The sequence below is a fragment of the Diplotaxodon limnothrissa genome, linkage group LG7 (genome assembly GCF_057381915.1).
Source record: "Diplotaxodon limnothrissa isolate DT_005_m linkage group LG7, D_limnothrissa_male_GT1.1, whole genome shotgun sequence".
NCBI lineage: Eukaryota > Metazoa > Chordata > Actinopteri > Cichliformes > Cichlidae > Diplotaxodon > Diplotaxodon limnothrissa.
The window spans coordinates 16,307,766-16,332,951 of record NC_140602.1 but is presented as its reverse complement, the minus strand read 5'-3'; the positions used below and the strand labels follow the sequence as shown (position 1 = coordinate 16,332,951).

The 25,186-nt window shown below is 39.3% G+C and overlaps 1 protein-coding gene across 1 annotated transcript in view; it reads left to right on the top strand.

Annotated features, from left to right (window-relative positions):
• LOC146628078 (tumor protein p53-inducible protein 11-like) overlaps nucleotides 1–25,029 on the top strand; it is a 46,535-nt gene extending 21,506 nt beyond the window's left edge. Inside the window, exons 2-7 of the mRNA XM_085359344.1 lie at nucleotides 15,421–15,558; nucleotides 19,927–19,985; nucleotides 20,143–20,191; nucleotides 20,516–20,612; nucleotides 22,085–22,186; nucleotides 22,689–25,029. Of these exons, the coding sequence (XP_085215470.1) occupies nucleotides 15,430–15,558; nucleotides 19,927–19,985; nucleotides 20,143–20,191; nucleotides 20,516–20,612; nucleotides 22,085–22,186; nucleotides 22,689–22,822 (570 nt within the window). The 5' untranslated portion in view covers nucleotides 15,421–15,429 and the 3' untranslated portion in view covers nucleotides 22,823–25,029. The remainder of the gene's footprint in view (nucleotides 1–15,420; nucleotides 15,559–19,926; nucleotides 19,986–20,142; nucleotides 20,192–20,515; nucleotides 20,613–22,084; nucleotides 22,187–22,688) is intronic.
• The last annotated feature ends 157 nt before the right edge of the window (nucleotides 25,030–25,186 follow it).

Below are 25,186 nucleotides of genomic sequence, written 5' to 3'. Positions count from 1 at the left end.
AATACAATAATAACAATAGAAACAATAAAATAGAAGAATTGAAACAATACTAACTAATTCAGATAAATCCAAAATGCTTGGGTCATAATGTGTTAAAAGCCAGAGCGTAAAAGTGTGTCTTTAGTAAAGATTTAAATTGCTCAAGAGTTTGAGCAGATCTAATATTAAAGGGGAGACTATTCCAAAGTCTGGGACCTGCCACAGAGAAGGATCTATCACCACGAGATTTGAGGTTAGTCCGTGGAATGGACAACAATAGTTTTGAACTAGATCTCGTGGGTTTTCCTGGAGCATAGGCAGAGAGGAGCTCTGACAAGTAGGGGGGGGCTCGGGCGTTGAGTGACTTAAAAACAAAAAGTAAGAGTTTAAATTGGATCCTGTAGGGGACAGGGAGCCAGTGTAAAGAGGCTAAAATTGGGGTTATATGCTCTCTCCGTTTGGTACCGGTTAGCAGGCGAGCAGCAGCATTTTGAACCATCTGAAGGCGATGGATGGTGGCATGATCTAGGCCATAATACAATGAATTGCAGTAGTCCAATCTGCAAGTAAGAAAAAGGTGGATGATACGCTCGAAGACGTCAGCCGGAAGGTATGGCTTTATCCTGGCTAGCTGTCTTAGCTGAAAAAAACAGGACTGAACTACTGCACTCACCTGCTTATTCAATTTAAAAGAACCATCAATGTAAACTCCGAGGTTTTTTACATGTGTTTTACAATACGAGGAGAGGGTACCCAACGTGCTGTCGATATGATTGAAATTGCCAAAAATGACAACCTCAGTTTTGTTTTCGTTTAGCTGTAAAAAATTTAATGATAACCACTGTTTAACGTCGTCAAGGCAGCGTAATAAGAGCTGCGGTTGATCTGATCCTGATTTTAAAGGTAGATAAATCTGTAGATCATCCGCAAAGCAATGTGGCAGTAGTCTCTTGGGGAAAATTGGGCATGCAGAGTTTTAGCCACTAATAACCATTTGTAGTGCGTCATTAAAGCTTGCCTCATTAGCTCGTTTAATTATGGTTGGCTAACAGTTACTCTGGACAACAAGCATTTGACATCTGGTATTTCAAGCTACCTGTGGTTGTGCTACACCACCAGGGCCTTCAGTTCTCCTGAGTAAACTCTCCAGATTTCAGAGTTGCCTGTTTATTTGGTACGCCTGTTTAAAACTAATGTAGTACAGTCCAAAAATCATAGTGTCAGTGTAATAATATGCTGCTGCTGCACAGATGAGCAAATTAAACAGCAAAAATAATAATTATGTGTAAGTAGTAATAATTACTGGTTGGTGTCTTACAGCAGAGACGGCGTCATAGAGCATTGTGTTATTTTTGTCGTGTGTACATTTAAAGGCGGGAGCTCGTTCATTTCATCCTTTTTCCGTGTGTGCTGAACACCCCCCCCCCCCCCCCCCCCTCCCAGGTGTGCGTGTACGCCAAGTGTCGGCACTCTATTCTGCAGCTTCTGCGATAGCTTCACAGTTAGCCTGCTGTGTAAAGAGTGATTCCAGAGATAGAAACCCCAACAATGCCTGGCAGCCCTCTGTGGCTTCATATTAGAAGAGTCTCTCCCTCTCAATTTCATCCCCCACATTGCCCCAGTGTAACAGATGGTAAACATAAGCCACCTACCTTACTTGCACACCGCTGTGTTGCACATTATTTGATAAATAACAAAGCTTTTTCACTTGTACTGCTGTCCCTCACTGTTCTTTTTTTTTGCGGCATGCAACTAGTAAATTGGGCTGATTTAGATGAAAATATCTGGCAGAAATTATTTTTGAAAAAAGAGCGGGTGTGTAATATTCAACTGTGATACATTCATATATTATACATCTATCTATTTATGCATATGGATGTTGCAAAAGCAAACTACAGCAACTCTGTGCGTGAATGTAAACACAGATTCATGTGCGTCATAAGTAGGGCTGCCACGTCGACTAGTCACGATTACGTCGACTATTAAAATCTTTGACGACTAATTTAATAGTCGAAGCGTCGTTTGAAGCTTTGTAAGATCCCAAAAGACGCAGGAATAAGTAGTAGGATTTAAGAGTGTAATAACGGACTGAAACAGAAGATGGCAACACTGCATGTACGAGGATGCAAGCGGCCGTTAAACCTCGAAGAAGAAGAAGCTGTGTCCGGTATCGTAGCTGTGTCCAAATTCAGGAACCGCATACTCCTGTGCCCGCAGGCCGATTACTTTACAGCGACACGACAAATTCGAAGACTCCGACAAATGCGGCCGACAAACGCGCCCTTCATTTCCTCAGATTTGAAGGATGGGTCGCTTCGTGGCCCAACCTATCCCAGAATTCATAGCGTGGCCCTGCTCAGTTTCCAACAACGGCGGCAACTAGTTAGGTTTAATATTACTCTTATTATTCTTTCTGGGTCACAAAATAAACGTTTAATATATTTTCAGGCAAGAATGTAGCTGTGTAAACCTCAAATATCTGCTCAGTTTATCAAGACACCACATATTTTCAAAAGCGCTCCAACGCTTTCTGAGACGTCTGTTACCCACCAGCTCGATAGTGAGCCGGGGTTCAAGGCTCACTAGAGCCGGCGAGAACACCGGACTCCCGGCAAATCATTTTCAAACCCACCGCCATCTTTCGCTACTCAGGTTAAACGTGATGTATAAGTCACTTAGATAACTTAAAACTGTTATTGTTTGGCTTTTTTCAGTATTTTATTTGTTCCTGAGTAAATCGGTTTGGCTGAGATTAAAGTTATAGTTTTTACACAGCTGAATAAACGTCAAGCAGACAACTGATTATCAGAAGTGTGAGATGCTCGGGTGGTGGTGCAATAAGCTGTACGTTTTACGTCCAATGGACGCATGATCTGATTAGTCGAATATTCGCAAAAATAATCGGTGACTAGTCGACTATCAAAATAATCGTTTGTGGCAGCCCTAGTCATAAGACAGAGAGAAAAGGAAGAATAGCTTCATGGCTAGGGATGGGTATTGATAAGATTTTCACGATTCCAATTCCATTTTTGATTCTGTTTAACGATTCGATTCTTTATCAATTCTTTTTAAAAAAGAGAACACTAAGGTCGATTAGCTTAGAACTTTGTTTTATATCTTCTCTTTGAACAAGATAGAAATTTCGGAGTAACATGGCCTTACAAACCCAGCAGTGAGATCTTAAGAGATCCACAGCCTATGGCTCTTCAATGGGGTGTCACAGGGTCCCCGGGCAAAGAAATTGTAAATGTAAAATAATAAAATAAATATTCTTCTGTAGCAATAACAAAGTATAACATAAATTATTCTGTAGCAATTACACAAGAATATTCAGTAATGTCCCTGCCTACAATTAAACACATTCACTTACCGAAAATCGGGGCATCTGCTGTGGCAAACAGGTGCAAGCCTTTTACCACAAACTTAGTCACTGCTCGGTGACATTCGTCTATCCTGGCCTGAAAGGAGACGCTACCGGTAGACTGCAGCGAGAACTGCCAGCATCAGAGCCAGCCAGACTCTGTCTCTCTCATCATGGTCACCTAAATGCACAGCAATGGCAGGTTTTGTAATAAGGCAGATCGCGCTAACATAATATGCACTGTTAGTTGATTAGTTACCTGCCGCATTAACGGGAGAGGACGTGCAAACGTTACCGCTGCTGCTGGGTTGAGATTCACGAGTCCGGAGCGGAATTAAAAACACGACATTCATTTAAGGTTATCACGTGTTTTGTGAGCAAATGCTTTTGCATATTCGTAGTGTTTCCTCCCTTAAATGAAATATCTACTTTGCAAGTATTGCAAGTTGACGCTCCGCAACGTGGTGACGTCATTCGGGGTGACTGGAATCGATAAGGGAATTGTTTGCAAAAATGGCAAACAATTCCAAGGAATTGAAACAGTGGGAACCGGTTCTCAACAAGAACCGGTTTTCGATACCCATCCCTATTCACGGCATTTTTCATGGTAGTGTAACTTTGGTTAACTGTGTTTACCTGTGTCCCTGTCTAAGGGGGGGGGGGCTAAATAGAATACATAATATGATAAATATATCTATTTTACTCATAATGCAAATGCATATGTTACAGATTGATGAGTCTGCTTGGCTCTGAGTGATGTGAATCCTCACTTTTGTGATGTCTGCATTTATTTGTCATACATGGAGAGAAAACATTATAGTACACAAGCTATGCATGAACCCTTTAGTTGGACTTCAATCAAACTTCAAAGAAGCATGGACTGATGGTGTCTCTAAGTATAAGCTCCACTTCATGCTAGGGCTGTAGGTGCTGAGCTGCTTCACAAACCTTAAGTGTAAAATAGTGCATTCTCAGTTGGATTTTATTTGTTAAAAAAGTGTTTAACTATGTAACATTGCAACTTGTTTGAGTAAAAGAGGTAGAGGTTACTCTAAGTCACTGTACAGAAAATATTAACTGAGCAATGTGTTATTCTAATTAGAGAATCAAATTAGAGAAGAAGTTTAAAAATTTTGAGTGCACGCTGACAGTAATGGTTCTTAGAAAATCATGGTGAAAGTTGCAGGTTAGCCTTTATTAAAAAACAAAACACAAATTGTAGTCGGTGCATCTCCTATCATTTGAGAGCAGGCATTAATTTGGTACTGGTTCCAGACTGTTCAGTACTGGAGTATAAATAAGGGCCTTGACAAACTGTGCCGCAATTAGAATTAATGCAAAGTAAATTTATTCTAACATAGCTGATGTTCTTCTCCCAGTAATGAAGCTGCTGGTGTTGAGAGATCACATTTGATATTGCTTTGTGTTTACAGCCTGTGCTCTCAAGTCCAGGGCTGATGAGGCAGAATGTTCAAAATTGATTGCCACATTTATTAAATAATATGCATGCATTATCTGCCGTATACATGGGCATGAGCCAGTGGTGAGGAGAGTAACAGCAAGACCAATTGAATCAAACAGCAAATGTAGCAACAGATGTTATTGGTTTAAATCAGGTATTCATTAACGTATTAACATATTTTTATAGGGGATTTTCTTTAACTTTAGAGATCATGTGAATGACATGCAAATACATACATTTGGGGGTTTAAAAAAAAATTAGGCTTTGGCTAAGGGGTGTTTCTTAAAATATAACCAACCTATCAAGGCCAAGTTCAGTCCCTGCCTTCACTGCGGGATATCCATGGATGCAGATGGGAGCGAAGAGAGCCTCAGGCACCATCAGACCTGTTTACTTCAGGAGACCTGCACAGTAGCCACATAAGAGACAAAGATCACAACCGACTGTTTCGTGCCACCAAAAATGGACTGAGAGATTGAATGCTCCAGAGACAAAGGCAGCTACAGGGAACTCTTAATGAACTTTCTAATGGTTCATTGTTACAATCTTTAGTTTTATTTCCTTTAGATGGATCTTCTTGATCAAAGACTTACTTTTTTTTTATGACCAGGGGGGTCATATTAGCTCAAACTGAAAACAGAGAGAGAGTTTGAACAATAATTATTTTTGTCCCAAATATTTTGGTTTCATAACCACTGGAAGCCAAAATTTATTGATGCACTCTTTGATATATCACAATATGTGAGACCAGGTTTTACAACAGATTTATACTGTTTAAAAAAAGATTTTGTGGTGACATCTTACAATAACAATGATGACTGGGACAATAAGCTTCCCTTACGTAATTGGGATGGAGTAGGTCATCCTATAAAAGAATATACTCCCCCCTCCGCTAGGTTATGTAATAACTGAATATTGGACAGGGAAACTCCAAATCCCAGAAATCATTAGGGCAAGTTCATTCCATGGTAACTGTCCTCAGATGATCTGACAGTAATCATCTGTTTGAGTCAGCACAATAATCCATTGATAGTAACCGAGGAGCTTTTCTGTTCTCAGACCAACTGTGTACAGATCTTGCCTGTGCTATAAAGAGTAAAGTATCCAGGGCCTGTGTTGGTGGTCTGTTTTGACTCAAGACAGGAATTTTTGGCCTTCTCGATTGTCCTTTGTGTATCACCAGCTATCAGTTTTGTTGCTTTCTCTGCCCTTTTGCCACACAACTGAATCTCATTTGCAATTTCATCTACATCAGAGCCAGCATTGGTCAAGAAAGGGAATAATTACTTTGAAGAAGTCTGAGTTTTAATGTACTTGGATGTTGAAGCTTTTCTTCATACCTTTGTCATTATAGATTATAGATTCTGGTTACCGGTTTGTGTTTGGTGGATATTGGGGAGTAGTCCCTCAAAGATTTCTGGTTTAACTCAACTGTGCGAACATGTTGTAGGAAAAAGAGCAGACAGGCGTGTGTGTGTGTGAGAGAGAGAGAGAGAGAGAGAGAGAGTCAGGTGTGCAGTGGCTCCACTCACATGAGTTTGACGTCATTGTTTAGCAGTGCTTAACTTTCAGGAAAACATGTCAGCACGGATTCAAGGAATTGGGCAATTTGGTGGCGGCTCTTAACTGGAACTGGTCCTTATTTTCCAACCCTTACCGCTGGATATTATAGACATATAGTTGGGATCCATGTCCCTCCACTTATCAACCTAAGAGTTTATCTGGTAGTGTCATCAGTGATGATAGCTCATTGGATGGGGAGGTGATAGAAAATTCCCTTATTTTCTTTGAACTTATAAATGCTGTTGGCTGCACGCGTCAATGAAACGGTGAGTCTGTAATTTTTTCCTCAATATCAACAGAAATATTGTAATCGCAAATTTTTTTGAAATCACTTAGCTCTACCACTGATGATGGAATCATTAGTGTGCTGTAATTAATTGTAGTCAGGTATAGTTTTATTGAGCAGTTAAAAATGCTAAAGGAGCTAGCTATAAAACTGAGTGACTGCTAACAGGAAGCTACCATCCTAAGAAAATGGTTACAGGTAAGAGTACTGATAATGTGTAAATAGTATTAGTAAATCCAACTAGATCCATTTTAGTTCTGAATGTGTCAGGATTGTGTTGATTTATCAACAAAATTAAATGGAGTGTTTTTAAAGCAGTTAAAACTCAGAATTACTGAGTTTTTCGCCACTTTTTTTTTGTTTTATATCACAGAAAGCCAGTACTTAAAAGTAAGTGTATTATATTCCTTAGTTATTTTTTCCCCAAAAATAAATCTTTACAAGGGAGAAATTGACTAAATAGCTTCTCTGATAGAGATCAGCTAAAAAGGGAGCAGATCAGAAAACAGTAAGGCTTTTATCTGCTTTGTATGAATAGTTGGAACCAAACTGCAGGCGTTTACTGAACCCTGGATTAATGTACTCTGAAGGCAGTTTGCAGTTCAGCTATGGGTTATGTCAAAACACAAAAGCCAGTAGAGCTAGTCTCCCTGGAATAAACCTTGAATATCCAACTCGTAGTCAAACCATAAGTAGATCTGTCCACAGATCTTGTGAATGTTTCTGGGAGTTTGCTGGAGTGAATTATCTCATTACCATTAAGTAACTATCTGAGAGTGTTTGGGAAATACTGAACACTTAAAGACGAGAGACTGGAGCACTAGTCTGCATGAAGGAAAACCTTTTTGCCCTTTGTCTTCCCCAGAAATTGGATGTGGTCACACATAATCAGAGATACCATGATGCGGTAATGCAGTTACAAATTGTTGTCAGAATAATTTTCCACTTACTTTGTCCTTCAACAAGCAAATCAGCACATTTTTAATTTGTCTTTTTAGTCACTAAGAGGTGATAATGCATGTTAATAGTAAGACATGAAAGCGCCAGATGTCATTTTGATGTAAACTATTTCATCAATGAGTGGGCAAGATGAAGAGTGAGGCTCTGTGAGGTTATAATGCTCACTGTAAAATATAAAAAAAAATGTAAGAAGAAAGGAGCCACTATACTCTGACAGAAATGAGGGTCAGATAGTGGAATAGCTTTGAATCCCTCAGGGCCATCTGTGTGATGTACACAAGTGAGGAGAGAGAGGCTTTCTTTGATTCCTGACACAGTCTGTCTCTTCTTATGTAAGTAATATAAATGGATTCTGAATCTGTCTCAAAATATGAGTTATTCCCATATTCAAGCATATTGTGTGTTGCCTGTGGCTTTTAAGTTGGCCTTTTGAGTCTTTTTTGCAAGGAAGTAGAATAAATAAAACTAGGACTGTGGATCAGGCTCTAAAGTTCAAAAACATTAACGTCTGCACAAATGTCAGTGAATGACAAGTCACTAGGGGATACCTGATACCTGAATTTGTATAAAGTTTTGTAATGGTGTAATGGTGCCGATTACATGACAACTTTGACCTGCCGATGCTACCAGAGAAAGTCGGTGCCGTTATTTTCAGTGTCGGCTCTTTCTTGACAGAGCTGTATGTGAGAACCAACTGATAAAATAGTCAGTGCTATAGTAAAAGGTCTAGTGAGTGAGCGGGAGTTATGTCTTCTGCTTCCTAATGTCACTCCTATCCGGTTGTTCAGTGATGACGCGACGAATCCTACTTCCGGGTCTAAAGTAGTCTGCGTTTAATATGGCTTTTGTGTTGTTAACATGTTTAATGTTATGTGTTTTCTTCTATTTGATCTCAAAAAGCTCCTAAAACAGTCAGTGATCACTGTTGATCTCCCTCGGCTTTTATTACCGCTAATCATTTATTTAAGCTCAGTTTTTAAAACCTTAGGATGTAACTACAGCCCAGCCCATGCAGCAGTATATGAATGACTAACCTCGTATTGTGGATGGATTATCTCAGTTGTTCTCCTGGTTGAAGTTTGGTCCTTTTACAGCATCCTGCCATGCGATTACATTTGTTCCTGACCACCGAGAACACTCACGTTAACTTTCATCGAGTGGAAAAAAAGTTAGCTTGTTTATATTATGCTAACATAGCTGTGTCGCTAGCGGTCACGTAGCACATCATTATATAGCAGCTAGCCCAACTTCAGTAACCCTACAAACGTCACTGCTGTTTAGTTTTCTGTCTTCATTTATGCTGGAAGTGATAACAGAGCTGTACGTTTGAATTTGTTTCCAAAACCCCGCAGTCAGGACATGCTATATTGTATTTAGATAGAAGCTAGCGAGCTAACTCCCTGCTAACTTCTAACTCCGTTAAATGTCATAAATTCCGTTTTCATGGATGCCTGGATGTTAAACTCAATTGTTACACCTGGTAGAGCAGAACGCTGATCATTTTATTAAAGATGAAAGACTTTAGACAGTTTTTCAACTCTCAGTAATGCCATAGTGATCGTTTGATATATGGACCTGCAGCGGAGTTTAGACCCAGACACTGCTAGTGACGTCAGACTGAACAACCGGATAGCCTAAACCAGAGGATTTCCACCTGTTACTAAGTATGTAAAATGAACTAGGGCTGTGCGATATGACCAAAATCTCATATCCCGATATAAGACTTCTATCGTCCCGATAATGATATAAATCACCAAAATTTTACATTTTCTGTAAATTCTGTGAATCTCGGGCAGCTCGACTTGCGTGAAATGTTTCCAGCTGGGCGTCGTGTACCTGGAGTCAAGTGTTTTAACCGATGCATGAAACGAAACATTTTTAGACACACGTTGTAAAGGCCGCCGTTTCTTTGTATTTATTACACAGGGTGCTGCGGGGAAAAGCCTGTTCTAACCTTTGAGTCTAAGGTTTATTTTTTAGCACCTGACGGCTCTTTTTTGCTATTCATCGGTAAATATTCTGCATAATCTTTCACGTGATTCATTTTATTTTGAAAAGTCTCAACAGGATCTTGAGCTTTATTGTGAAAGGTTTATGTGGAACATAAACAAGCGGACACGCGGTGGTTTTACCGTCTTTGTTGCTAACACAACGCATAAAAACAGGTGCTTGCCCGTTGGTAGTGTGGTTATATTAAATATAAGAGAAAGAGAGAACTTTAAGAAATTAATGTAACCACTACAGTGACCATCAAAATGATGAAAAAATATTGCTGTAAACAGTTTATTTTGCGACACCACGAAACAAACGTTAGCAGAAAATGAAACGATAGATGTTTTTATATTGTCATCCGATATCGAACAGCGCTAAAATGAACTATGCTTTGTTCTGGATCTAATTCTCCATAAATGGTCTGGAGTTCATTTGCAAAAATGTCTCAGAATTAACACGTTCCAGGTTTGAATATCTCTGACAAATTATCTGCCAGTTCATTCAGGAGTCATCGTGATATTTCACTAACAAAAGAAAAATAGCACAATAAAGTTGTGACTGTGACATTCTTAGTCTGGAAAAAATTTCTGAATATCTGTTGTTCATCTTCTGGTAACTAATAGCAGTCGTCCTAAAGTGTGAACCATGCGACTGACATACACCGATTAGGGCTGAAGCAGTATCCTACTTTCAAATCTTTGCGTTCCACTGTTACAACCCCCGCTTCTGATTTTAGTCACCACTTTGCGGCTCCAAATTCAAAAAAAGACATGTAACTCTAGGCTTAGAAGATTTGAAGTCCAATAAGGGTCTAGGAAGCTTTATCTTAGTTGGCGAGAAAAAGACTGTCCTTACCTTTGTGGAAGCAGCAGTTTTCATCAGAGCAATGAGAAATCAATGCAGTAATATGTTTATGAAGATCTGTAAATGATTATTGGTGGTTATAAGAGATGGACATTTCATTGAGGGGAAAAACTACTCACTCTTGTTTCTAGAGTCTGTTTAGTGGAGGCTTTAATTTGTGTGCTGTCTGCTGTTGGCACTATATGGTGCTGTCGATATTCAAAATGTGGTGGTGAGGGGATTTGGAGGCTACTGAGCAACTGTATCTTCTGTTATTTGTGGAAAAAGAGAAGAAGAGCAGGCTGTAAGATCTGCTTTCTTATTTTGAGTAGCACATTTGTTCACAGTTGCTCCTTCACACCCACACATTGCTTTGTTCCTATGATACAATTATATTTTACAGAGCATCTTTTTAGTTGCTAACCAGAGATTTGTCCGGAGTTCACACCTTTTCCACAATATCTTCCTCCGTGTGTTTAGCAGCTTTTCGTTTCTACGGCACATGTTCTGTCACAAAGCCTGCAAATGAACTGAGAGGGTTTTGTTTGTTTCTAATATTGCTAGTCCCAGACTATGGGAGATTTGGTTCATTCTTGACTTCTGGTAGACTAATCTGGTCTTTCTCCTGACACACACCTGTTGTGTATTAAATTCACATGCCTATAAGTATTGTAAAAATATAATATCACAGTTTCATGAGCTCTTCTTGTGTTTGGGTCCATTGTTTCACTGTTAGGTGCCAAAATAATAAACTTGTATCTGTTTTCTTTATTTGTGCTTCCCAGCTTGCTTAATAATTGATTATTTTTACATGACCCTTCCTTCGTCTTTACTTTTCATACTTCTCTTATCTTGGTGTCCTGCTGAGTAACTGAGATTACATGTGAACTGTTAAATATTATATTTAATTTTAGCTGTTACAAAGTACCTAATTTATTCAGTCTTGTTTCAACTTTTGAGATTTAAAGAGCAAGTATTTCCACTTTAAGGTTTTTGGTTGTCACAAGAAGCCACTCATCAGGACATCATGCCTCCAATGCAGTTAATGGGATTCGGATCAAAGTCTCTTTAAAAATTCCTAAAATGTCACTTCCTACATCAAGGAGAATGACGGCAGAGACGTTGTCATCAAAGGTGTCTTCAGTCATGAAAGGTGCTTTCAATAATGAAGAAGCAATTGGTCCATTGGCAGTTGCTAAGCAACTGCATCGGCATTACACTTGTAAGTCAAGGAGCGCCTGTAGGGAGATCCAAAGGGAGAGACATGCAGGGACATTATTGCATGTGGGAGAAATGTGGGATTTACTAATGTATGCAGTGAAATGCGCTTCATTTACTGCTTTATTACAGATATTGATAGGGTCACGATAGTGGAGCAAATCAACAGTCGAGGGGCTTTAGAGCCATTGCTTAGGTTTTCCATCATTTACAGGGACATGATGCAAGGTCTGCTTTCTCTTTGTGGCTCAGTCGAGTCCACATGAAAGTTGAGCAAATGATTTGCCCGGTTACTTTTTCTGTGAGTGAGAAGTACACAACAGAAGTGGTCGTATTTCTGTACTGAATGAGAATAGGGCATAAGGGTAGAATAGCCTGAACAATATATTAACTAAACTATAATTTAACAACTTGTGGCTGTGCAGTAATCTAGTAATCATGTTACAGTAGCTGCACTGTAATTTGGCACACTGGGACCATCATCATACACCAACAGTTTAACTTTGCTACTTGGAAAGTAGAAAAGTTGTTTTGTTTTTTTCAGGGGGGGTGTAAGTAATCTAATTGTGTATTTCCCCAGAAAATATAATTAAGCCTGAGGCAAATGTCTCACTGCAATTATTCTGAGTGGGCACCAGTTCCTTTAAGCATAAAAAGCAAATGTGTGAAAGCACTAATGGATTTTTGCATCAGACTTTACAACTGGCAAAAAGGAAAGATTTGAAAGAGAACTGAGGAAAAAATATTCCTCTGTTCTCGTGAAGTGTTGTGATTATCGGTGTGTGGAACGGCTGGAATTAAAGCCTGCATACTTCTTTTGCTTCAAGTTCCAGCCATTGTATACAGGGTTTGGGGAGGCCCTTTTATCAGAAAGATTACCCCTCTCCATTGTGAAAATAGATTTACCTGCACTGATTACTTTCCATTCCCCGTTCTTTCTTTCTTGCGCCGCCTCCTGTTGATTGTTACAGAAAAAGGGGAAAGTCTTGTACTTCGCTCACTGTGTGGGGGACAAAATGGACAACAGAAGCCTGTAAACATGCTGTGTAACCTTTACTGACCTTTGCAATCCTATTCTGTGTGTGCATACCAATACAAGGGATTGCTGCCATGCCCTACTACACATATCTGACACAGGAATGCACTTAGACCAACACCTTAGCATATAACTGTTCTGGGTATGCCACACAAAACTAAATATCAGAATTATATGAATTGACAAAATACAAAGGAATACGAATTGCATGTAATGAATCAAGACAAGTTAAAGTGATTACATGTGTGATTTGCCGTGTTGCTTTTTTTATTTTATTTCATTTTTGAGATGATGGAAAGGAAAGTAAAACTGAATAAAAAGTATTATTTTTAAGATGACAATTTGGGAAGCGGAACAAAAATTTCTCATGGTAGAAATGTGGAAAAACTGATTCTTTAGTCACACACTGCAGCTACTGGTAAATTAAAGTTTTCTCCTTTGCCTAAAATATATATTAGATACATTTATTGCTATTATGTGTCTGTCTAAGACACAAGTTGTTTACAAAACTACAAAGCTTCATAAATTAAAAGGTTGGTATGCTTCCTGATTTGTGTCATACAGTTGTTCTATATTTTATTGCTGAGGTGTGTTGAAGTGCTTTGGCATGTGTGAGTGTTAACAATGTGTTTGTACGTTGTAAGTGGTTCTGTGCAGCTTAGCTTGCCAGTGTGACCTTGAAAAAACCAACTGTAGTAGTTTTATAACTCAGATTCTGCCTTGTCAGCTTAACTGTGATGATATACTTCCCAGTGGGTGGAAAGCTGAATACTTTGAGCTGTCTCCTGTTGGTACAAATTGTTTTCCTTTCCTGTGGACAAGGCTCTCTGTTAAAGATTCTGTCTTTGTAATTGCTCTCATCGGACTTCTCCAGAGAGCTGCCCTGTAGAGAAGCCATCAATTTTCGGACGGGCCGTTCCATCGTGTACATGTGTGCATATCTCTTTGCTTCCAGTTTAATCACTGTGGAGGTTACGTTATTGAGTCCGTGATGATGACTTTTGATTTGCCTACTGGTTGCCCATCGAGTCTGCAGCCACTTCTCATTAATGCTGATCAATAGGACTGCTGCAGTGTAACCTCCTGTCACAGTCCATAGCCAGCAAGGGCAAGAAATGAATTACATGTTTGTTTGTTTTTTGCCACTGGCATTTACATCCACTCTTGTGGACAGTAAGTGACGTCTGCAAGATAATTAACACATGTATGTGTGCAGGGGCGTCGTGGGGGAAGTGGTGACTTTAACTACCAAGGGTTAATTTCAGCTGAAGTGGAGTTGCAATGAAGAGTTTGATTGTGTTTGATTTTTTTGTTTTGTTATTTCTACACAATTAGCAATAACTAAACTGCCTGAATAAATTGAGACAAAAAAAAAGCTTTCATTCCACTTTCACCTGTTACAAATTACAGATTGACCCCCACTTGACTCTCCTTTACACCATAGCTAATTTATTCTATCTAGGTGACTGCTAATGCGCACCGTGTCCAAAAAGAAACTAAAGAGAGGAGACTGTTAACATTTAAAAAAAAAAAAAAAAAAAAGCACGTGTTAAACATTGAGCCACTGCCAGATGTAACAATATAGTTCTCAAAATGGACCAGCACAACGTAATACCATAATTTTATGTAATACTTAATCATCTAGTATCTGCAAGAATATCAGACCGACATATGACATCTTTTGTGTTTTATGAGCTCAAAGGAACACTAACACGAAATCTCCATTTTATGTCCTATTTATAAAACTAATTCAATCCAGTGCTTTTTAAAATACTGTTATTCTGCCTACTCCCACCAAGAGCTGTAATTTTACTGTTATAGCTTCATAAACATATATTTTTGGAGATTTAATTGAACTTTCACATTTATTAATTATAGGTCGATTGCCTTGACCTGTGGCCTGTGACTTGCTTTAGTGCCAAAAACATTGAAAACTGTATTGGGCTATAAAGCAGGTTAATATATTAACCTGTATCAATCCTGTATGCTTTACTCTGTGATGAAGCATACATGCAGTGACGATGTGATAAAGACTACAGTATATCCAGATATTAAGGTTGAATTCTAAGGACGCATCATAGGTTGTTCATATACCGTATATGAACAGTTCATTGGGGGCTACCCTAATGAACCCTACAGATTACTGCATACAGTGGTTGGCTTAATTAATTAAAATGTAAAAAAAATAAAAATAAAACAAGGAGAAAGAAAGGGGGTTCACATAGACTGCTTATGTGCAGGGCCCAGAGTTCTGTGCTACGCCCCTGTGTGCGCGCGTGTGAGTCTATATGTGTGTCACTATTAGATGCTGTGATTCTCTAAGCAGCCACCTGCGTCTGTTGGGCTCTCAGCAGATACAGGGGGCAGCTGGCTCCTGCTTCCAGTCTGACTCAAGAGGAAGGTTTTATGGCTTGCCTGTATTTGTTACACCCGGATTACGTAATTGTGTTGCATAAGTCACATCCTCAAGGGAATTATTTGTAGATTGGTTGATGCCTATTCCTGCCCCATGTGATAGCGATGTCGTCTTCAGACAGAGGCGTAAAATGATGACGGGAGAACTCCACTGATGTTTATTATATAAATGGTCTAGGGAAAAACAAAATTAAATCCATCCTCTTTCATTCCTCTTTCAGTCCTACTTATTAAGTAGTAATTCATATTATTTTATCTCCTCTAACGACACCATCCATGTGTCTCCTTTTTTATTTTCGTGTCAGGTGTGCACCATGGCATCTAAACCTCCTGCTCCTCTAATGAAGAAGCACAGTCAGACGGACTTGATAAGCCGTCTGAAGAGCCGGAAGATCCTTGGAGTCGGTGGCGAGGACGACGATGGCGAAGTGCACCGCTCAAAGGTCAGATTACATCATATAAACATATTCCAGCGAGTTTGACTCAATCTAAGCGCTAATGTACAGTCAAATGGCTTGTGCATTAGTGCAACAAGCAGCTTGGTTAGAAATGAGTGCATTTGTTAACTATCACCAGTTAAACTACTGGAAAAGCAAAATGACTTTCCACCACAAATGTGTTTACTAGCCCTGAGAAGAGCTATGGATTCTTTTTAAAAGCCACAGTGGGCTGCTAATTGGCTCATCACTCTCTTCGTGTCCCATTGTCTGCATTTGCTCTTTATGGATCAGTAAATCTAGATCACGTAATCCAACAAGCTCTGGCAGCTCCACTGAGATGTGGCTTGGTCCCTTGAGAGACTTCCTGCCTCTTGCATCTCATATGTATTCTCTTTCTGCCTCCCATGCATTAGCACATCAGTATAGACGGTGCATACCAAAACACAACAGCACACAATCAGATATATGTTAGGAGACAGAGTATCATATTTGAATATCAAGTTCCACAGTTGCACACTGACAATAATTTATTCCATTTCACTGAGCTCAGATTTCAAGATTTCAGATTATTATTATACATTTTTGTCATTATCAGACCTCATTACAGTGAGCATAGGCATAGCAGATTGTTCCTCACTGAAATATTCATTAACATGCAAGTGTGAAAAAGGGACAGAACAGAAGGGAGCAGGCATACGGTGGTGGCTGATAGTTCGTGATGTGATGTCAGCCCCCTTTTTCTCAGCTCTCCTGAGTGTTTGTTTTCTCTCTCAATGTTTTAGCACGGAGCCTAACCCTGACATCTGCCACTCAGAAACCTTTCCAGGACGGTATGATAAAGACAGAAACGAATGTGGCAGTTGCTCCTCTCTCTTGAGTCTTGGGGTTGCATATTCACTGTAATGGCTGAACCAACAACAGGGTATACAAACCACAGTAAAACAACAGTTTGGTTAATGGAATCTACTGTACGTGCTGTTTTGAAAAAATGTGTTTCCCTGTTTAACTTCGACATTGAACTAAATTAGAATTTAATTGTTACTGTGACAGTATAATTGTTCACTTATTCTACTCCATTGTGCTTACTCTTGTTGTTCCATTTATCCTTGCCATACATAGTTTTTTTTTTTTATATATAGAGGAAACAGTTGACTCCATCCCGGTGGTTTAAGTAAACAATGGAAGGAAGTGCTCCTGCACTCTGTTCACTGTGCCTTCCTGCTTCTTCTACTACTTAGAGATAAGAATACTCTTCCTCTTTAAGGGACAGAAAGACAGTAGTGCATTACTGCAATGCTTTATCTAGGTGCTACTGTGCAAAAAGATAATGCCTCACCTGGCTGCACCATTACTGACAGCTTGTTTAATTCAGTGATCCTGTATTTAAGTGGTAATGGGATGTTGCAACTGACAGATACTGATATTTCAGAGCACTGCTACTCTAGTTGGTATTAGCTGAATATTTTTCATCCTCTATGGCTGAAAAGCTGCTCATTGTTTACTAAATAGCTGAAGGAGTGATTGATGACAACTCAAGGCCACAACAGCTGCACTATAGCTTCTCTCTACACAAACAACATTGTGTATTTCTTTTCCTGTTTCTCCCTCTTTCCACTCAACTGCCTTCTGCAATATTCTGCCCTAAGCCACCATGGTACCATCAATTGATGCTCAGTTTTCAGAGTATGAATATTTCTCATGCCAGTCATGAATATTTATGTGTTCTTGTCAAAAACGGCCCCTAAAACCAAAGGCACAGGAAGAGTGATTCACCTGGTTATGTGACCACAGCTGGCACAGATGGATTCGTGTACAGGTGCTTCAGTTGCACTGCAATGAGGGATGTACATGTCTACCCCTAAATTAAAGACTGCAGCAGACATTGGGAATTTAAGAATCTTAAAAAGAAAAATCCCCTTCCCCCATCTTACTTCAAGCACATGAAGTCTTTGTTTTCCTTTCTGCTGCTTTTGAACACGGGTTCTCTAAAGCTACTTAACAAGTTCAGGGCCATCAGTCCTTCTGTTTGTGTATACATCAAAGATTGATGCAAATGCACACACATGAATCACTACCCTTATATATTTTGTTTAAACGTGGTGTGTTTTTTATCTGCATCTAAAGTCATTGCCATGATGAGGTTATTTTTATATGCCAAATTACTGTGCATTACAAATAAATGTCTGGTTGCAAATTACATATTTAACTTAGGAAACTCTTCAAACAAACACAACAGGTATAGTTTTTTGACAGAAGTGCTCAAAATGGTGACATTTGAAATTCACGTCATGATGTGAATTTCACAGAAAGTCAACAGACACGTTTATAGTTGCATCTCGGCCCCGAGGGCAAAAAGGAAAAGTCATGTTTAATGATATCCTGGAAAAAGCTCTCTCCAGCTGCAGTGAAATTGGGTCTTGCTGATATTGTTATATTACATAATAAGTATGATGTAATGCATCAACTCTTTGAAATACACTTTCTTTTGAAAATGGTCCAGATATTGCACTTATTACCATGCACCTTGTGGGAGATGGCAGAAGGTAAAAGCCAGTGAAAACCCATTTTTTGATATGACATCGATCATTGTTTCGTTCACATTAAGTTTTCACAGGCTTATCAAACAGAAAGCTATTCCGTGTTCCTTGTAAACACTCGTAGCCAGAAAATGATTCATCTTCTCTTCTTTAGAGCTCTTTTGCTTCTGTGTATTTTTAGTTCTGTGTGATGCTACATCTGGCTCCAGCACCGGAACCCTTTGAGGGAAGAGAATGTTTTATGATGAAGGGAAATCATTCATGTTAAGGATATGATGGAACCTGAAGGGTTTTAGATGAAGGAATTCAACTTCACAGCCAGCCAACAGTTGTAATTTCTCTGTGGGTTCCTGTCCGTTCAGGCAGAAAACTTGGTTTGTTTATTAATTTATTTTCACTCTCTGTGGTTATCTGGGACAGTTTGTTTTCCTTCCTGCTCATGAGCCTGACCCTGAATCTGTTAACAACATTTCTGGGCTTGTTTCTCCTGTTTATTCTTACAGGAAAAAAATTACTACGAATCCACATTCTGTAAACACATAACACTAATGTAGTGCATTGAAAAGCAATTACCTTGGTTTGTAAAAGCACAAATTATTTATTTCAATCTAACCAACAGTCTGAACAATGCAGTATAGAATTACAATGAATCCTGAAAGAAATACATGTTTTCACTTTTTTCTTTGATTAAATTTGAACTATTAGCTTCCTTTCATATTTTTTCATATAGTTACTGTTCCAAAGGTGTATGCTAATATTAAATGTGGTCAGGCCTTCAGATAATAAGGTCAGCATATGTGCAAGTAATCCCTCTGAGCCATGAGATGAGGCTTCAGCCTGCTGTAAATGCTTTCAGATGTGTTTTTTATGCTCTAAGATTTTTGTGATCTCTTTATGATAAAAATGATCTTGTGAGGCACATACGAGCAGAAGCACATACAACACCCCATCAGAAGAAGGGGTGGGTGAACAGAGATGTTGCCGTATAGATAAATAGGCCTTCTTAAAACAGCACTACAGCAATTTAAAATAAATGAAGTCGGACATGAGCATAATGGGTCCCTTTTAAGTGATTAATTGATTGTCAGATGTGTGTAGCATGCTAATGAATTAGTTTTAAATTCCAATAACTCTTGGGTCCTTTGAGTTTGAAAATATAGTTGCTGCTTATTAGGATTCCAGGGTCTACTCTCATCTGTAATAAGAGATGCTTATCCTATCAGATATTGTATATCTTCTGAATATTGCTGTGTGATAAGATCAGTTTGCATGGCATTTCATGAAATATTTACTGCTATCTGTCCTTGTAGTCGGCTTGAATGAACACTTGGTCATTAAGAAATGGCACGTCACACTTAGTTTTCAGTTTGTCAGACATTTTTCCCACTAACGATTTCAGGCTTCCAGGATTATAAATTTATTATTATGTGCTGCTACTGTTGCCAGCAGTCATTTGTTGCAGATGATGCTTTTCTTGTGGCATTGACATGGTAGTCAGTTATTCGTCTAGAATTCCCTAAAAGATATTATGACATACAGTGAGTCTTAAGGAGGCGATTAAAAAGGCGAGAACATTTACAGTCTCTAATTAACATTAAGAGATGCTTCTCTAACACTCAGCCGCTCTGTTCCTTTCTCTTGAACACTCTGTTTTGTGTGCTTCTCTCCATTAACTACTTTAAATACACCTCCAGAGTACTCTTTCTTCCTGGTTATGTGGGGTTTTGCTGAAGGTGATCATAACATGTATTTGTTATGATGACATGATTGTGATTGCATTTACCTTCTCATCACTCATTTCCTGTTTCTTTTGTCTTGCCTCGTTTGCTGATAGATCAGTCAGATGCTCGGAAATGAGATGAAGTTTGCAGTGCGAGAGCCTTTCGGGCTGAGGTGAGATTTCAGCTGCTCAGTTACTCAACATCACAACAGTCACAGTTAACACAGCAGACTGTGTAAGGTCATCCGTGCATCATTGCTAGTCTTGCAAAGTCTACAATCTGTAATTTTCACAGGATGGGTGTAGCATTTCATATTTCTCTCTTTTTAGGGTGTGGATACTCATCTCTGCAGTGGGTTTCACAGCTATGGCTCTGATGGTAAGATGTTTTGCACTGATAAATTTCAAAGTCTTTTCATTTTCAAATGTAAGGCAGAAAGAAATGTATCTTTTTAGAAGTGTGAAAACCACGTTATGCAAACGCAGCGCTGAGTTACTGTAGGTTCTGTTCCAAGATATCAGTGAGGGACATCTGGGGAAACAGCTCCGCCTTTGTTAACCTCACCATCTACATTCACATTATCCTCCAGGGCATTCCCTGTGATACTAGCTCAAAAATAGGGAGACTTTGGGAAGCACACAGTGCTGTTTTGCTGATATGACAAAGCTATGTTGTGCTTTTTCCTTTTTTTACCCTACACAGGCTCTGGTGTTTCCCAACCAACTATATGAGGTCGTTTTTGAGGAGGAGCTCTCCACTACTAACATCTCTGTTCGCCTTTACGGAGGAGCATTGCTCAGTAAGTCCAAAGTTTTATGAAAGCTGTGCAGCTAATTCATTCATAAAGGTATTTATGCTACTGAGTGTGAATATACTTGCATGAACAAGTGCATTGACCGTGCAGCACTGATGCAGACACGATGCTTTAATATTTATTTATTTACATGCTAAAAATATACACTGCCTCACTGCACTGCCTCTTGTGTTTACAGCTTCTAATGTATTCATTTTGAGTCAAACACTTCAAGCACTCATTCAGATACTATAGAAAGAGCTCTCTTCTTGCATTCAGATACTGTATAAAGGGATCTCTTCTTCCTCCAAAATCCTTCCTTCAGGCTGCAAATGGTGGCTCTATAATTCAAGTTCTGTTTCTCTATGAGGTAAAAGACTAGTTCTCCAGAATGGCCACAGTCACCTCCTTTTTGCAGCTTTATATATAAGATTTGGATCCAGTTGGTACACGGTGGCAGAACAGTAAGTTTGTGTGTGCGAATGAGGTGCCATGGAACTAAAAGAGGAGGCAGTGTATTACTCTACATTCATATTTTGCAGTTTTCTCTTTTGCAGTGACTTAAAAATGTTTGTTTTTTTTAATGTCACTTCATCAACGAGACAAAGTGCCATTTTTGCTCAGCTCCCACCTCACGCATAGCATACAACGTGTCTGAGATGCGAGCAATTATTTTAATGGGTTTTGACTTGAGACAGAGCTGTCAGTCGGGTGATCACAGGGTTTGTAATGGGAGATGGGAGAATATGCAAAGGACAGACAGAGAGAGTGAGAAGGCTTAATGTTTAAGTACAATTTGTGAGGTTGTCATTTTAATTTAGTTTACTAAATCAGTCAAAATGCTAGCACCTAAACTTCATATAGGCATTCAATAACATGAATACTAAGGGAAAGACTTAATACTATGTTTTATGCATATCTTGATAAATCAAAAATGTAAAATCTGAACAAATCCCAGCTAAACCACTACAAGAACACATGAATGAACCAGCTTGACCTTGAACTGGCTTCTTCATTATAAATGTCATTCACACTGTGGGGATTAGCAAAAGAGGGTGATGGCCTATCAGACTAGGTGCAGTAAGGGGGCGGATGATGGGGTCTCATCTGCTGCACAGATGGAACCAGGCAGGGAGAGGATACAGTCCATCAGCCCTCCCACCTTTCAGCCTACCCCTTCTTGTTTCCATAGCCTCACTGTTCTCTGCAGGTGGGAGTGAAATTCAGGAAAATGAACAGGAAGAAGAGCAGGCACTGAAATGATTGCACGCAAGCCCGTCATCACAGACAGAGAGTCAGAGCTGAATCAACAGGCCCCGTTAGCAACATGTGCACATGGTGTCAAGATTCTTGTAGTTTTATTAGTGGAAATTCTCTCGGACATGTAGGAGTCTTCCTTCCCGAGCTTGCTCTTATTTTCTGTTTTCATTCCCATGCCCCTGAACCTATAAATTCCCTATTTTTGCATTCTTTTCCAGGCCTGTCCCTCATCATGTGGAACGGACTCTACACAGCAGAAAAGGTCATCATCCAGTGGACTCTACTCAGTGAGGCTTGCTACTTTGCTGTGCAGTTTTTAGGTGAGTTTTCCAACACAGATTACAAGTTATCTTCATCTTGTTTTGTTTCATCCTTTTCTGCCTCATGCAGAAAAAGGATGGCTACTTTTGTCCATGTGGGAGTGTTTGCAGAAAGAAAAATGTGCAGGTAGTGCCCTCTTGTGTTCAGTGTGAGGTGTCACATCCTTGTATTTCAAATTTAGACACATTTTTATTTAAATCTTAAAACGGTACTTTTAAGCTCTTATGTACAATGAAGCATTGTGTGTATGGGTATAAATGGTGCTGTTTTTGTGTGTGTGTTTTTTCATAGTTGGCATAAGTGTCAATTTTCATGTTGCTCTCTTTCATAGCTGCTCAGGTAATTAATACTTTATGAAAAACAAGCAGGGAGTTTGCATATACGCACTGTCTTTATCAAAAATTTACTGATAATTGTGCTGATCATGCTTTTTTTCAGAGGCTATTGTTGTTTATTATCATTTAATATCTAATTTAAGTAAATTTCTATTTGTGGTTTCAGTGACGTCCATCACTTTAGTGGAGATCGGCATCCTTCCCAACGCCGCCATGCTGCTTCTCCTCAGTCGAGTACTCTTCTTGCTGGTCACCATGGCTTACTACTACCACCTGGGCCGTAAGCCAAAGAAGATCTGAGCTGACTGTGTGATAACTTCCAGGGTGGGGACAGTTAAGCACAGATCACAAATGCGGGGCCAGAAGGTTTGGATTATGATTTGATTGGGGCTCGGAGCATTACTTTGCCAGTCAATGCCCCCTGCCCCCTTCCACAGGACCTAGCCTAATGTAACCCCCAGTATTTAACAGATGGGTACAGTCTCATATTCCAGACTCTGCAACAAGAACAAGAAACCTCATAGTGAAAGTAAACTACTTTCACTGGGGCTGTGAGGTCCAATCCTGTATTCCTTTGATTTGTAATATTAATTAACATTACAGAGTAGTTCTAAACACCTGAATCTATTGTTCATGTACAGCTCATGATTTCCCGACTCAGTATTTTGTGTCTGATAAGAAGTTGCATCGACGCCGTTTCTGAATCACACTCGAGGACCAAAAGTTTGTGCTGTCATTTGTTTGTTGTTTTGATGCTGTTGACGTTAAATCACATTATGTACTCTAATAACTGAGCTTGTGCATGCTTTCTGACGGCTTTCCAGTGAACACTCAAAATACACAATCCAAGGTTTAAGATTCGGAAAAAGCCAAATGAGTGACGATGAAATCTGTTCTAAACTGATAGCTTTCACACTGAAAAAAACAGTTAAAGTTCAGTGTTTACTCTCAGTTATGGCCATTAATAATATTCAGATCTAAATACTTTTCAGGGACTTATTATTATTCCTTGAGTGGACTATTTTGGACTATATTTTCACTACTGACATTAATACATGCAATGTTGATGAACACGTGAAGTTACTCATACAAGAGGAGCAGAGTAGTTCTCTCTTTGCTGTGTGTGCACTACAAGATGGGACTCTTTATCCCAAGTAACATTCAGACTACCTTAAAGCTAGTGTTACAAGACAACCACATCAGTGTGCAGGTAAACAAATCTGAGCTGGCTGTACTTTGGTGATGTAGCACAGTTTTCTTTTTTTATATACACCATATCGTTAGTCTTGCCTTAAAACTACTTAAAAGAACAGTCATCTACACTGCATCCTGCTCCCTGTACATATGTAAATAAAATTATTTACTATTCTGTGCTGTTCTTGTGAACCAAACAGGGAACTTTTTCAGTATTGGGTAAAATGATTTTCAATTCTAATCCTCCACCTAATTATGGCGTGTCTTATTTTGTACCTATTTAAGTGACATTTGTGTTTTGACATCATGCATGCGATGTAATCCACCGAAAGATCTATAATCCATAAAACTTTGTAGCAAGTTGCCACAAACAGAAGACAGCAAAGCAGTAAATGGCTGAATGAACCAAAATGGCAAAAAAAACAAACCCTAAAAATGAAAAGCTGATTGATAAGACAGTTATACTGTATGTGCTTTAAAACAAATATATCATATATTTGACAGTTTTCACCCGTTGCTGAGTACATTTCTACTTCCAAATCCTCAGCATGCCCTCAGGTACATCATAACTCAGCTTGGTTTTGAAGCGGTGCCAGCAATCCAGTTTGTTGACTCAGCAGCACCTAAAACCTGATAGAGACACTCCCAAATACAGGCGACTCATTTGTAAGCTCGAATTTTAAAAAAAGGGAGCATACTGTAGGTCTTCAAAGGTGGTCTGTATTGTTACAAAAGACCACACTGAGTCCTGCCCTAGAAGGGAGTGACCCGTGATTGTGGGTTTGCAGTCCAGTGCTGAAGGCAGATGTGCTCGTTACTTGGGGCGAACTTTTAGTTCAGATAGGGAACGCGAAACACGGGTGAGGTCTCCTGTACCCCTGAAAAGTAGTAATTATCCTTTTTGCCAGGGTTTAATTAGATGTAGCTCTCCCGCGTGACGTTCTGTTCCTCAACCTGAAATGCTCTGTCCTGGCTAGCACGATAATTATGGCGTGTAAGAGAAATGCCATTCCATTTCCCTCAATACTGCGAGGCCTCAAATCATCAGCCTTACGAAAATGTTCAAAGCTCTACAAAGCAGGTTATTTTTGAAGTGATGGGCAGGCAGGAGGAGGACGGCAAAGACATGGCTCTTTCATCTTCTGGTTCTCTGACATAAATTAGCCAAAACATTCACAAGCAGCCAGTGTTCTTTGAGTTTGAAGACATGGCAAGTTGAGCTATTTATTCCCTCCTTCACCCATCATGCGTTATACTGTTGTGAATAGCATTCCTTACTCTGTTTCAAGTTGTAGCATTGTTTTATATGTATTTATGTGGTATATTGTACCTCAAAAATGCATTGCTATTGATTTTGCATTACAAAGTGTGAAATAAAGAACCCCATTGTTTATTTTGAAGACTTGACAATGTATCCAGTCACCTTGTTTTTTGCTGTCCTTGCAATATATGTATAGGGCTGTAAATATA